General features: G+C 48.1%; 1 protein-coding gene across 3 annotated transcripts; it reads left to right on the top strand.

Moving 5' to 3' along the window:
- The first annotated feature begins 2,471 nt into the window (after positions 1 to 2,471).
- On the top strand, positions 2,472 to 12,248 carry AARSD1 (alanyl-tRNA synthetase domain containing 1). 3 transcript variants are annotated; one of them, XM_045888848.3, is made up of 12 exons: positions 2,472 to 2,631; positions 2,764 to 2,895; positions 5,081 to 5,240; positions 6,683 to 6,740; positions 7,159 to 7,315; positions 7,413 to 7,529; positions 7,755 to 7,885; positions 8,217 to 8,283; positions 8,472 to 8,563; positions 9,041 to 9,095; positions 10,163 to 10,257; positions 11,678 to 12,248. In XM_045888848.3, exons 1-12 carry the CDS (start codon positions 2,593 to 2,595, stop codon positions 11,811 to 11,813), a joined length of 1,239 nt encoding a protein of 412 aa, XP_045744804.1. In that variant the 5' UTR covers positions 2,472 to 2,592; the 3' UTR covers positions 11,814 to 12,248. The 3 variants fall into 3 exon arrangements, with proteins under 3 accessions (XP_045744804.1, XP_064439428.1, XP_064439427.1); XM_064583358.1 differs by lacking the exon at positions 10,163 to 10,257; XM_064583357.1 differs by lacking the exon at positions 2,764 to 2,895 and having other exon boundaries at positions 2,487 to 2,631.
- Positions 12,249 to 13,113: the final 865 nt, after the last annotated feature.

The following is a 13,113-nucleotide window of genomic DNA, read 5'->3' as shown; positions in this document are numbered from 1 at the left end:
CAGGACCCTAAGTGGAAGGCCAACCGACTAAGCGATCCAGGTGCCCTGAAGGGTATAAAATTTAAAGTAGAATTTGTACTCCCTCAATAGGGGTAACCACTTTGTTTTTGTTTTTTAAATTTTATTTATTTATTAGAGAGAGAGACAGAGAGAGCATAAGCAGGGCAGAGGGAGAGGGACAAGCAGACTCCCAGCTGAGCAGATAGCCCAAAGTGGGGCTCGATCCCAGGACTCTGGGATCATGACCGAAGCCAAAGGCAGACACTTAACCAACTGAGACACCCAAGTGTCCTGGGGTAACCACTGTTAACAGTTTTTAATTTTTAAAAAAGATTTTATTTAAGAGAGAAAGAGAGCAAAGCAGGGGCAGAGGGAGAGGGAGAAGCAGGCTCCCCCTGAGCAGAGAGCCTGATGTGGGATTTAATCCCAGGACTCTGAGATCATGACCTGAGCCGAAGGCAGATGCCTAACTGAGACACCCAGGCGCCCCTCTCTGATAAATTTCTATATGTATATAGGTATATACACTGTATACGTTATAAGTTCCATTAATACTATAATACATATGACACAAACATACGGTTTTGTATATTACTTATATATAGTATAATATATATTGAAATTTAAAAGACATAAACCAATGCAGTGTGTGTACACAATTAGAATCATACTATGTACATCTTGAGCCCTGCTTTTTATTTTACTTAATATATATTGGGACTCTTTCCAAATTAGTATATGCAAATCTAACTCTTTTTCATGCCTACATGGTATTCAATTGAATATTTTCCATAATTTAACTGATTCCTTATTGAGGGACATTTAGGTTGTTGTTGGTCTTATTCAATTTTCAAACAGTGATGTAATGAACATTTAAAAATGTGTATCTTTACATATCCGGAAAGAATAAGGTAGATTTCTAGAAGTGGAATTGTCAGGTCAAAGAGTAGATACATTTAAACATTTTGATAGCTGTTGCTAGGTTGCTCTTAGATGAACTTGAACAGCTTCCTGCTCCCACCAGTAGAGTGCCCCATTCTCCAAAACCTTTTAGATATTTGTGAAGGTAAAAAAATTGTACCTGATTTAATTTACTTATATTAATTATAAATTGTTCATTGTTTATTTTTATTGGTGATTGGTATTTCTTTTAAAGTGCTCTGTATATGTTTTTTGCCCATTTTGCTGTTGACATTAAAAAAATCTGATAATACAAAATTGTATCATGCTTTACAATTTACTAAGTCTACATATTATCTCATTAAAAATGTTTGAACCTCAAATCAACTTTATAATTAGGTTTTTTCTTTATAGGTGATTGAACAGGTCACAATAAGTGGCAGAGTCGGGACTTGAACTTGTATAGCATATGTCCCTCCTCTTACCCACAATTCTGAAAACCAAAAAGTTCTGAAAACCCACTTAAAAAAACAAAAAACAAAAAACCCGACAGCAAAACTCATCTGGCAGCAAAACCTGACCTAAAATGATATGGAGCTACTTATAGTATTTGTTTGTTCCATGCAGTGCATTTATTTGTCAGCATAAATAATGTATTTGATGACATGATGTTGCTCCAGAGTTCCAAATGGAACGTGTTACAAAGCGGATGGGGTATGCTCTGCATGACTGCCTAAAATTTGAAAAGTCCTGAATTTTGAAACATCTGGAGTCTTCAAACTTTATTATTAGCTGATTTAAGAGAGCAGGAAGTTGATTTTAACATTTAATCCGTCTAACGTTTTAAGGTACTGATTACAGTTTGTAACTTGTGTTAGCCTTGCTTATCTACACTGTCCAATTAGGTAGTACTAGTCACCTGGTGTTATTGAGTGCATGTGATTATTGAGTATTAAGATGTGGCCAGTGCGGGCGCCTGGGTGGCTCAGTCGGTTAAGCGGCTGCCTTCGGCTCAGGTCATGATCCTGGAGTCCCGGGATCGAGTCCCGCATCGGGCTCCCTGCTCGGCGGGGAGTCTGCTTCTCCCTCTGACCCTCCCCCCTCTCATGTACTCTCTCTCTCATTCTCACTCTCTCAAATAAATAAATAAATCTTTAAAAAAAAAAAAAAAAAGATGTGGCCAGTGCAAGCTGAGATGTGCTTTAAGTGCAAAATACACATCCGCTTTCGAAAATTTTGTGCGGAAACAAAATCTCACTCATTTTTACACTCGTTATTACACATTGACATAATATTCCGGATCTGTTGCTTTCAATACAACATTAGCATGTGGGGCTTGCGCTGATTTCTATTGGGCAGCGCTGCCCTCTCTCCAAATGAGTACCACCCAGCCGACACTGCGCGGGGCTAAAATTGAGTGCCTTGACAAGTTCGGGCCGCAAGCAGTTTTGTTTTATTTTGTCTTCTCGTTCTTTCCAAAGCCTTCACACAGTCGCTAGGCTCCCCGGAACGTCTGCAAATCGCAAATCGCAAATCGCGTTTGCAGTAAATTTGCCCAAGCCACACCCCGTCCTTTCCCCTCTTGCTTCTGCGCGGAGACGCGCCCGCAGTGAAGATTGTCCCGCGCGGCTCTCCGTCGGGCCGCGGGCGTTCCAGGGTGCGTGGGTCCCCGCGTCCCGGGCGACGGCGGCGATGGCGTTCCGGTGTCAGCGGGACAGCTACGCCCGCGAGGTGCGGCCGGCTGGGCGAGGGCGGATGGGGCGGTGCGGGAGGAGGGCGCCGCGTGGAGGGGTGCCGAGGGAGGCTCTGTCCCGGTAGCCTGAGGGCTGGGGTCGGGCTTCTTCTCTGTCCCTCTCCGTGCAGTTCACCACCACGGTGGTCTCCTGCCTCCCGGGCGAGCTGCAGATCGAAGGAAGCAACGGCAAGAAGGATGTGCTGAGTGGCTTCCATGTGGTGCTGGAAGACACGCTGCTTTTCCCTGAGGGCGGGGGACAGGTACCAGGCCCGCGCCTCACCCCGATCCCCTCCCAGGAAGCCCCTCATTCCTTTCCGCTCACGTGGGAAATGCCCTCCTGCCCCTCCGCCCCAGCCGTGATGAATGCAGATGGAAGTTAGTTCAATTCAGGTCATTTGTTCACCCAACAGATATTTATCGGGCCATAACATATGCTGGGTACTTATTCCAGGGGCTAGGGATAAGGGGTGGACAAGGCAGCATCTGTACATACAGAGAATACTTATGGGAGAAAATAGACAAAGTGGTGAATAGATAAAATAGAATGCCCGGTATGGTAAGTGCTATAAAGAAAATGAAAGTTTGAGGGAAAGACAGTGCTGGGATGTTCTCCTAGGGAGGGGGCGAGTTATTTCAGTAAAGAGCTAGGTGAAGAGAGGTGGTAAGCCATTGCAGTTGCCAAATGGTGCTGGTGGGGAAGGGGGAAGTATTCCAGGCAGCGAGAAGAGCAAGTGCAAAGCAATGAGGCATTAGCTTAGGGTGTTTGCCAGGGCCTGGAAAAGATCCCCTTGAAGGAGCACAGCAGAAGACAGGCTTATCTGTGCTGTGATGGGGTAGGGGCATGGTCCAGCGGGAACACGGGAAAGGAGGGTAATAGCAGCAAAAAGGTGGGCTTTTCCAGCAGGGATAGTAGCACAAACCAAAGGCAGGGAAGCCTGAAGGAATCTGACCTGTCTAGTTAACTGCAAATAGTCCAGTGTAGTCGGAGCCTGTGGTGTGTGTTGATGGCAGGCTGGAAATGACCTTGGAAAGGTAAATTGGGGCCAGTGCAGAGGAACTTGAAGGATGTGTTAAGGTGTATAGACTTCATTCAAGAAGCTGTGGTGAGGGGCGCCTGGGTGGCACAGTCTGTTAAGCACACTCTTAACTCTTGGTTTTGGCTCAGGTTGTGATCTCAGGGTCGTGAGATCGAGCCCTGCATTGGGCTCTGCGCTCAGCGCGGGGTCTGCTTGAGATTCTCTCTCCCTTTGCTCCACCTACTCCTGCTCTCTCTCTCTCTCAAATAAGAAAAAATAAATCTTAAAAAAAAAAGAAGCTGTGGCGAGCTGTGGAGGTACTTAGGCAAAGAAGTGACACAGGAGAACATGTTTAGTAAACTTGATCGTGAGAAAGTTCTGATTTCATATCCGTGTCATCATTGTTATAGGGATTTTCTGCTGAAGGAAAACCTGTGACCTTAGGCAACTATGGGAGGACTCACTTTATACGTCATTTCTTTCAGGAAGTCTTCCCTGATTCCTTAAGACTATTAGGTCTCTTTCCTCTGAGCTCCTCTAGAACAATGTACTTTTCACATTGTGGCATGTTGTAGATCATAGTGCAGTGACCTGTGTGTGTGTCTGTATTCTTTTCCAGATTCTTAAGTTCCATGAGGGGCCTTGTCTTGCTTACGTTGTATTCTTGGTTGCAGTGTCTTGTAAGCAGTTGGCACTAGATATATATGTATTTTCTAACAGAGGGAGAGAGAGAGAGCAAAGGCAGGAGGAGCAGCAGGCAGAGGGAGAGGGAGAAGCAGGCTTCCTGGCTAGCGGGGAGCCCGATGCGGGACTTGATCCCAGGACCCTGGGATCATGACCTGAGCTGAAGGCAGACACTTAACCGACTGAGCCACCCAGGTGCCCCTAGATATTTTTTTTAATGAATGATTTTTTTTTTTTTTTAATAATCTCTGCATCCCAGGTGGGGCTCAAACTCATGACCCCAAGATCAAGAGTCACATGCTCCACCGACTGAGCCAGCCAGGCATCCCTAAAATGAGTGAATGTTTTTGAATCTAAGTCTAGTTAGTAGTGCAGAGGATGGAGTGGAGGGAGGGAGGAAACCATTTTAGAAACTATTGAAAGATAAGAATCTAAATTAAGGCAGTGAGAGTGACGATTAAGGTTCTTTGGGTTTTACTAAAATCTTCGTTGCTGTAGTTACAATCTTTGTTTCAGTTCTGTTATTTTGTTCTAAAGAACACTATATATGGGTATTCAGGGTGAAGAGGGCAGAGTCTCTCATGGAACAAAGTGGACCACCTCATTTGTCATTGCCTTTTCTCCCTTAGGGAATCTCAAATTCTGGGTGTGTTTCTCACACCCTTTCCCTAGAGGGTCTTTGTATCCAGGAGTTAAGGTAAGCTCTGCCTCCCGCCACACTGATCAGCTTTACTTCTTTCCTTAGCCTGATGACCACGGGACAATCAATGACATCTCTGTGCTGCGAGTGACCCGCCGGGGGGCCCAGGCTGATCATTTCACACAGACACCCCTGGCCCCTGGGACCAAGGTCCAGGTCCGGGTGGACTGGGAGCGGAGGTTTGACCACATGCAGCAGCATTCAGGTAGGTGGGGTGGCGTGGGGACCCTGCAGGAGCGGGGGTTGCCGTGCATGGGGATGCCGTGAGGATTGAGATATGGTTTGGGTTCTCTAGGAGGTAACCTTTTGTAAAGGACAGACATTCAGAATCAGCTCTGATTCACGAAGGTTACGGTAAGTGGTATAAAAACAACATGAACAATTAAAGTAAAAGTATTAGAATAACTGCTGGATTTGAGTATTACCAACTTCCTACTTGTTATCTTTATCTCGATATATCTTGGGCGTCTTAAATTCAGTATGTCCAAAGTGGACTTAAAAAGGCATCTCTTTCCCCAGACCTGATCTTCCATTTGCATCCACCTGTTTGCTCGAATCCTGAAAGTCAGTGCAGATACCTCTTTGGGGATAGCCAGCCATGGAGTCCTGTCAGTTTATCTTCTTCTTCTTTTTCTTTTTCTTTTTTTTTTGATTTGTTTAAAGATTTAATTTATTTAGTTGAGAGAGAGAGAGAGAGCACGAGAGGGGAAAGGGTCAGAGGGAGAAGCAGACTCCCTGCTGAGCAGGGAGCCTGATGTAGGACTCAATCCCAGGGCTCTGGGATCATGAGCCGAGCGGAAGGCAGTCACTCAACCAGCTGAGCCACCCAGGCACATGTCAGTTTATCTTCTAAAAATACCTCTTCACTTCCTTCCATTGTCAGTGCAGTCATCCTGGTCCCAGCTCTATTGTCTGTCCCCTGGACTTCTGACATAGGTCATTTGTGAAATGGCATCATAAAACTTCTTGTAGAGTTTTCACGAGGATCTTCATATTTATTTATTTATTATCACTATTTTTTTAGAGAGTGTGGGGGGGGGCAGAGGGAGAGAGAATAAATCTTTTTTTTTTAAGATTTTCTTTCTTTTTTTTTTTTTTTTAAAAGATTTTATATATTTATTTGACAGAGAGAGACAGTGAGAGAGGGAACACAAGCAGGGGGAGTGGGAGAGGGAGAAGCAGGCTTCCCGCTGAGCAGGGAGCCCAATGTGGGGCTCAATCCCAGGACCCTGGGATCATGACCTGAGCCAAAGGCAGACGCCCAATGACTGAGCCACCCAGGTGCCCCAAGATTTTATTTCTTTATTTGACAGAGAGAGCACATGTGCAAAAATGGGGAGAGGCAGGCAGAGGGAGAGGGAGACAGAGAGAGGGGCAGAAACAGGCTTCCTGCCCAGCAGGGAGCCCAATTCGGGGCTCGATCCCAGGACCCCGAGATCATGACCTGAGTGGAAATCAAGAGTTGGATGCTTAACTGACTGGGCCAGCCAGGTGCCCCCTCATGAGGATTTTCAGTAAAGTATCTGTCAAGAGTATGAGCCAGTGCCTGGGAGGTGTTCAATGGGAAGAGTATCTGGGACGATATCGTAGGAATATGTGGCCGGCTGCACTGCCCACTCTTCCCTGTCTCTTGCTCTCTCTGCTCAGGGCAACATCTCATCACAGCAGTTGCTGACCAGCTGTTTGGGTGGAAGACCACATCATGGTGAGCAGGGGACATAAGACTAACCATAGGTCACAGGTCCCCAACTACCAGCTCCGTTCCCAGTAATGGGTCAGTAGGTAGGGGGGAGAAAAGAAAGGGTAGTATTCAAAATCGCTGTGTTCTCCTCTTCCCCTTAGCATAGGGTGGTGGGTGACCTTGTGTGTCTTGGGACACACGAGGATGGGAGAAGGAAAGAACATGGAATTTGGAGCCCAGAGACCCAGGGGGTGAATTCTCCTACATGATGTTGCTCACATTCCTTCTTAGCCCTCACCTGTGAAAAGGAGACGACAGTCTCTACCTTGCGGGCTTCTTGTGAGCATTAAATAAGATAATTTATATGAACCTTCTCTGTAAACCTTCTTATGTTATTGCGGTCATCCTCAGCATCCAGTGACCACTCCACGTCTTCCGGCAGGGAGTTAGGGCGGGTCCGGAGTGTGATTGAACTGGATAGCCCCTCTGTGACAGCAGAGCAGGTGGCCGCCATCGAGCAGAGCGTCAATGAAAAAATCAGGGCCCGGCTACCTGTGAACGTGCGAGAGCTGAGCCTGGATGACCCAGAGGTGGAGCAGGTATAGGGGAGAGCCAGTAGGGCAGCATCTGTAGAATGGCCCTCTGAGGGCCCCTCCTCAGAAGTCAGACAGCCCTTCTCCTTCCGCCGCATTCCAGGTGAGGGGCCGGGGTTTGCCGGATGATCATGCGGGGCCCGTTCGAGTCGTTACCATCGAGAGCGTTGATGCCAACATGTGCTGTGGGACTCATGTGAGCAATCTTAGTGACCTTCAGGTAGGTGAGGAAGGGCTCCTGAGTGGTTGGGAGGGAGGGTGTTAGGGAAGTGGGGATCACGACCAGCTGGGAGTGATCAAGGGGGACAGTGGAGGAGGCCTTGGTGAAGTCACTTCTGTCTTGCTTCTGAGCTGGGGGGCAGGTCTAGGGAGCTCCTACTCTCAGGTCTTGCCCCCACTGCGGTTCATGCATGTGCGTGTGTTCCCCCACCCTTGCCTCATGTAGGTCATTAAAATTCTGGGCATCGAGAAGGGGAAAAAGAACAAGACCAACCTGGCATTTCTGGCCGGGAACCGGGTGCTGAAGTGGTTGGAGAGAAGCCATGGAAGTGAAAAAGCACTGACCACCTTGCTGAAGTACATCCCTGCCCCCTGCCCACGCCCCCCCCCCCCCCCCACGTCTGAGGTTCTGCATGCCCCAAGCTCAGCTCTTCTACCGGTTGGGGAGACTAATCTCTAAGCTCGGTGGGGTGAGATACAATCGTAAATGATCAAGCACCTTGGACAGTAAGTCAGACCTCCGTAAAATGGCTTGCTGTTTTATATCTTCTTCCTCAGTTGCTTAGGAATGTCCCCGGGTCCCCATCTGGAGGGAGGTGCGCTATCAAGAAGGGCTTCATGGATTTATGCCTCGCACCACAAGCCATTTGGGAAGCTGGGCGGGTGACCACGTGCCTTTCCCTTGCAGGTGTGGAGCGGAGGATCACGTGGAAGCAGTGAAGAAGCTGCAGAACTCTACCAAGCTCTTGCAGAAGGTGACTTAATTCACAGAGGATGGAGAGGGCAGGGGCTCTGCCTGGAGTAAGCTCCCCAGACTCAACCCCTCCGCCCAGCCGGCTGTGTAGTTCGTCAGAGCTGGGAGGGAGGGGAGAGCGAAGTGGCGGGAAGATGGTGAGCTTGCCTGTTATTCCTTCTATCCGCTGAGCGCTGGTGTCCATTTCAGAACAACCTGAATCTGCTCAGAGACCTGGCCGTGCACGTCGCCCACAGCCTTCGGAACAGCCCGGACTGGGGAGGGGTGGTCACATTACATAGGTGAGAGACAAAGTGTGGGAGCGTTGGGCTTGGGGTTCAGCCTCTCCCCTGAGTGCAGTGCATTGTAGGAGGCGGGTTGCTCACCGGTTTCTCCAGGCTGAGCAGACCCTAGGAGATGTGTTACCTTCCAGTATACCTTTATCGTCCAGATTTTCTGGGTTCGATGAGAGCATCTTCCCAGCAACACTGTGACTGTAACTTTCATCACCAGCTTTCCTCACCCCCTTCACCATCTACCAGATCTCTCCTAACCTGGGTGATCATGTTTGAGAGAGGCGCACACGAACGCAAAGCATGCTGTAAACTGCTGAGAAGGGCTCGTTGCTGGCCGTCAGCCGCCCTCTCTGCCTTTGCTAAGGGGGCCTGGGACTTCGCATGGACAGCAGCAAGGCTAGCTTTGTGAGGGGGAGCGGGGCTCCCCGCGGTTTCCCAGCTCCCACTCCAAGCCGGGTTTCACGTCTGTGTCCTTTGTTGTAGGAAGGAGGGTGATTCTGAGTTCATGAATATCATCGCCAATGAGATTGGGTCAGAGGTAAGAGGAGCATGAGATTCTCTGTCCACCCTGAGTGGAGACCTAAGCGAGGGGCATTAGTTTAGCTGAAGTTCTTTCAAATGAGCACATGAAGAGCAGAGAATAGAAGTTCATTCAGCATACAGGGTTTTTTTTTTTTAGCACTAGCTAAAAAAGGTGCTGAGTTAGATCTAGGATATTGACCTTTCTGGGGCTGCGACTGTTACCAGCTTCTGAGTTCCTCTTATCAGAGCTGGAACTCCTCCAAGCCATGCAGATTTATGTGTGCCCAAGGCCTGGTTTTAGAAGTGATGGGGCTGGCTAGGCCCTTCGAGGACCGTCCCTTCCATTTTCCTTTGCCGCTGGCTTCAGGTGCTCCTGCCCATCCTGACAGTCTGCTACTTCATGATTTCCCAGTCTCTCTTTTGCATTTACTCTAAAAAATACTTTTTGGGGTCCCTGCTCCGGGCCAAGCAGTGTGTATGCCTCTTTTCATAATTCCGTATAGAGCATCCTGATTCTCAAGGAGCTCACTCTGGAGTCTGGGAAACAAGTGTGTATGTCGACATTTCTGGTTGAGGGTGGTAAATGCTGGGGGTGAGGAACATGTCATCTGAAAGGGTGGGGGGCCCCAGGGCAGGGGGCCTGGAGGATTGCTTAGTGGTCATCAGTCAGCGGGGAGTGGAGGCTGCTGCGCAGAGGAACATCGGGAGCTTTAGGCAGCGGCAGGTGCAGGGTGCGTGGGGCAAGGCGGTGACCAGGCTGTGAAGGTAGGGGGGCAGTCAGATCACAAAAGGCATTTAGCACCTGGCCGTGGTCAGCAGCCTTCTGCCTGCTTTTTTTTTTTTCTCTTCTTTTTTCTCTCTGCCTCCTTCTTGGTGTTTAATCTAAGTTCCCATAGTCATTCTCGAAAAGTTTCTGGGCCCTGGTGGGCTACGGTATAGGGGCTGCTTTGTCACTCATCAGGAACATCACTCATGGTTTAGGGGCAAAAAGTCTGATCTTGAGACTGAGGAGAGGGCAGGGTTTAAGGGGATTGACCCCACTTTCTTAAGAATCGGGGCTAATCTCCTTATCTTACCTCCTAGGAGATCCTCCTGTTCTTAACTGTGGGTGATGAGAAGGGTGCTGGGCTCTTCTTACTGGCAGGGCCGGCTGAGGCCGTGGAGACGCTGGGCCCCAGGTAATCTTCTGTGGACAGCCTGCACTAACCGGCGCATACAGCCCTTGCCCGACGAAAAGGGCCCCCTCTGCGATCTCATTTTCATTCACGTCACAGGCACGTGGGGTGGGCCGAGCCGGGGATAAGTGTTGCCACCATCATTCCTAAGCTTGCAGGGAAGGGACAGCACGTCCTGTGCCCGGGATCTCGCAGGTACCGTGGCAGAACTGAGACTCAAAGCTGGGTCTTTTTTGCTCCAAATCTCCTGTGCTTTCTGTTTTTTTTTCTTTTAGAAATTGAGGTACGTAAATGCTACATGAATTCAGGTGCTGGATTATCACTAGGCAGATGCAGCACGTGCTTCAGGCACTGGCAGAGCAGACACACAGACCACCTTTTTTGGAGAAAAAAATTAGGATTCTAAGACGAAATAAAAATAGGCATTGATACAGTTGTTATGGAAAAATTAGAACTTTGTTGGATTTCTTTACCTTCATATTATTGTTATTTTCTTACTTTAAGTTAGATACAGAGGTGTTAGTGCCCCATACTCTTTCTGGTGTTGAGGGTTTTCAAAGTCCCAGTTGGCTATGATGACTATCTTGTCAAAGGAAAACATAAGGATTTATTTATTTTTATTTTATTTATTTATTTTTTTAAAGATTTAATTTATTTGACAGAGAGAGACACAGCGAGAGAGAGAACACAAGCAGGGGGAGTGGGAGAGGGAGAAGCAGGCTTCCCGCAGAGCGGGGCTCGATCCCAGGACCCTGGGATCATGACCTGAGCCGAAGGCAGACGCTTAACGACTGAGCCACCCAGGTGCCCCTCATTGTTACATTTTAAAATTGGATTTGTACATAAAAATATAGAGTTCTGGCTTTTCTCAAAAAAGGAAAAGACCAGAAGGCCCACTGGGGCGACACTGGGCCCCCGCATCCCCGCATGGCAGCAGCTGCAAGGAAAGGGGTGGTGGCGCCCTCTTGAGCCAGGACAGGCTCGTCGCGCTGCCGCAGCCCCCGCTTCTCCTCACCCCCCACTTGCGGCACTGCTGCTCCTGCCTGGCATTTGTGTCCACAGCCCCTTACCTCTCAGGAACGCTCACCCTGCTTCCTGGAGGTTCCCATAATTTATCTAGGCCCCCTCCGCCCGTTTCTAGCTACTTCCGTTGTGTCCAGTTATTCACTCTTTTTTTTTTTTTTTTAAATACCTGGAACAACAGATACTAGTTCATTTTTTGTTCCCCCAGTTAATCACTCTTACAGTAAACATGGTATGTCTATATCTGTGCACATGTGTAAGTACTTTTTTAAGAAGGACTTCTAGAAGCCGTCTACTCTTTCCCTCCCTCGGCCCTGGGGGAAAGACTCAGGGCTGCCTTTGGTTTTTCTGTGGTTTTTCCCTCAAAGACGTCCTCCCTGACTGTGTCTCTGCTCCCCAGGGTGGCTGAGGTTCTGGAGGGCAAAGGAGCTGGGAAGAAAGGCCGCTTCCAGGGCAAGGCCACCAGAATGAGCCGGCGGGCAGAGGTGCAGGCCCTCCTCCAGGACTACCTCAGCACTCAGAGCGCCGAGGAGTGAGGACTCAGTCCCTGGGGCTCCTGCCGTTGAGAACAGGCCTCCTGTGACCACAGAAAGAGTCTCTTGGACAATAAAATAGTTTGACTTGAAATGGTCATGGTACCACATGCATATGACTGATTTACACAGCATTCTCTGGGGCGTGTATGCGATGAGTATCTGTGAATAAACAGCTTTCTAATTTGGCCCCCGGTGGGCATAACCCACACCAGGGGGCGTTAAGGTGATGCAGTGTGCTGATTTCTCTAAAGTTACTGCAACCTTTCTTCCTGTGGAAACCTACTGCCTAAGGGGAGGGCAAGCCAGTCATTCAGCTCTCCTTGTTTTCTTGTCCTTATTTTCCTAGTTCTGTGTTTTAGACCTAAAAAGCATCGATGACTTTGCAAATAGGTCAAGAGACCACACAGATACAGGAGAGGGAGGCTCCATGTCTGTTACTGAGGCAGAGAAGGGCTGGAGAAAGGTGTGGAAGACTAACCCAAAGAGAGCTGGTGTCAGACCAATGAGCATTTCAGAATCATTGTTAAAGCTAAAGAGGGACCTGTAGTGATCAAAGGAAGACAAAGTAGTTCTAGATTTGTGTGCATCTAATAACAACCTCAACATACATAAAGCAGAAATTGACAGCTGAAAGAAGAAACACAAATTCCCACTCGATGGAAGATTGAAACCGATCTTTCAGTAACTGATAGGACAAGAGGAAGCATGACCTCGAGGTTAAGAACATAGATGTTGGAGTTTCATAGACCTGAGTGGAAATCCTGGTTTTGTGCACCCATGGGTGGTAAAACTAGAAAAGAAAGCGTCTTTCTTTCGGAAAGTGATTGGTTTTTAAAAGGACGGCGTTTACCTCTTGGGGAAGGGAGTGAAGCAGGATGGAGAAGGGACCCAAGACGGGGGTGGGAGGGGGGTTTCTGGGGTGCCAGCAGTGTTCTGTGTTCTTGAACTGGGTGGGAGTTACATAATTGTTGGCTTTATAGTTGTTCATTATAGTCTGTTTTATTCCATGGTGTTCTATTTCACTATTTAAGAATACAACCAAAAAAACAAAAACAAAAAATTCTGGGTTCTGTCACTTGTTTGCCTTGGGAATGTGTTTTTCTTTTCAACCTCAGTTTGGTCCCCAGCAAAGTGGCCGAAATGGCAGCACTTAAATTCTCTGGGGTGTGGTGAAGTAATGCATTCAACTGTAAGTGGGGAAACCACTTTGTGTGTTCCCTGAGATGACCTAAGAACACTTAATTTTTGATTGCCTAAATGTTCTGTTCCTCTTTACCTGCAAATTGAGTATTGATTGTAA

This window comes from Mirounga angustirostris, unplaced genomic scaffold (assembly GCF_029215605.1).
Source record: "Mirounga angustirostris isolate CCGP_5_RB_7025 unplaced genomic scaffold, mMirAng1.0.hap1 SCAF_17, whole genome shotgun sequence".
In the NCBI taxonomy this organism is placed as follows: domain Eukaryota; kingdom Metazoa; phylum Chordata; class Mammalia; order Carnivora; family Phocidae; genus Mirounga; species Mirounga angustirostris.
This window is presented reverse-complemented; position numbering and strand designations above follow the sequence as displayed.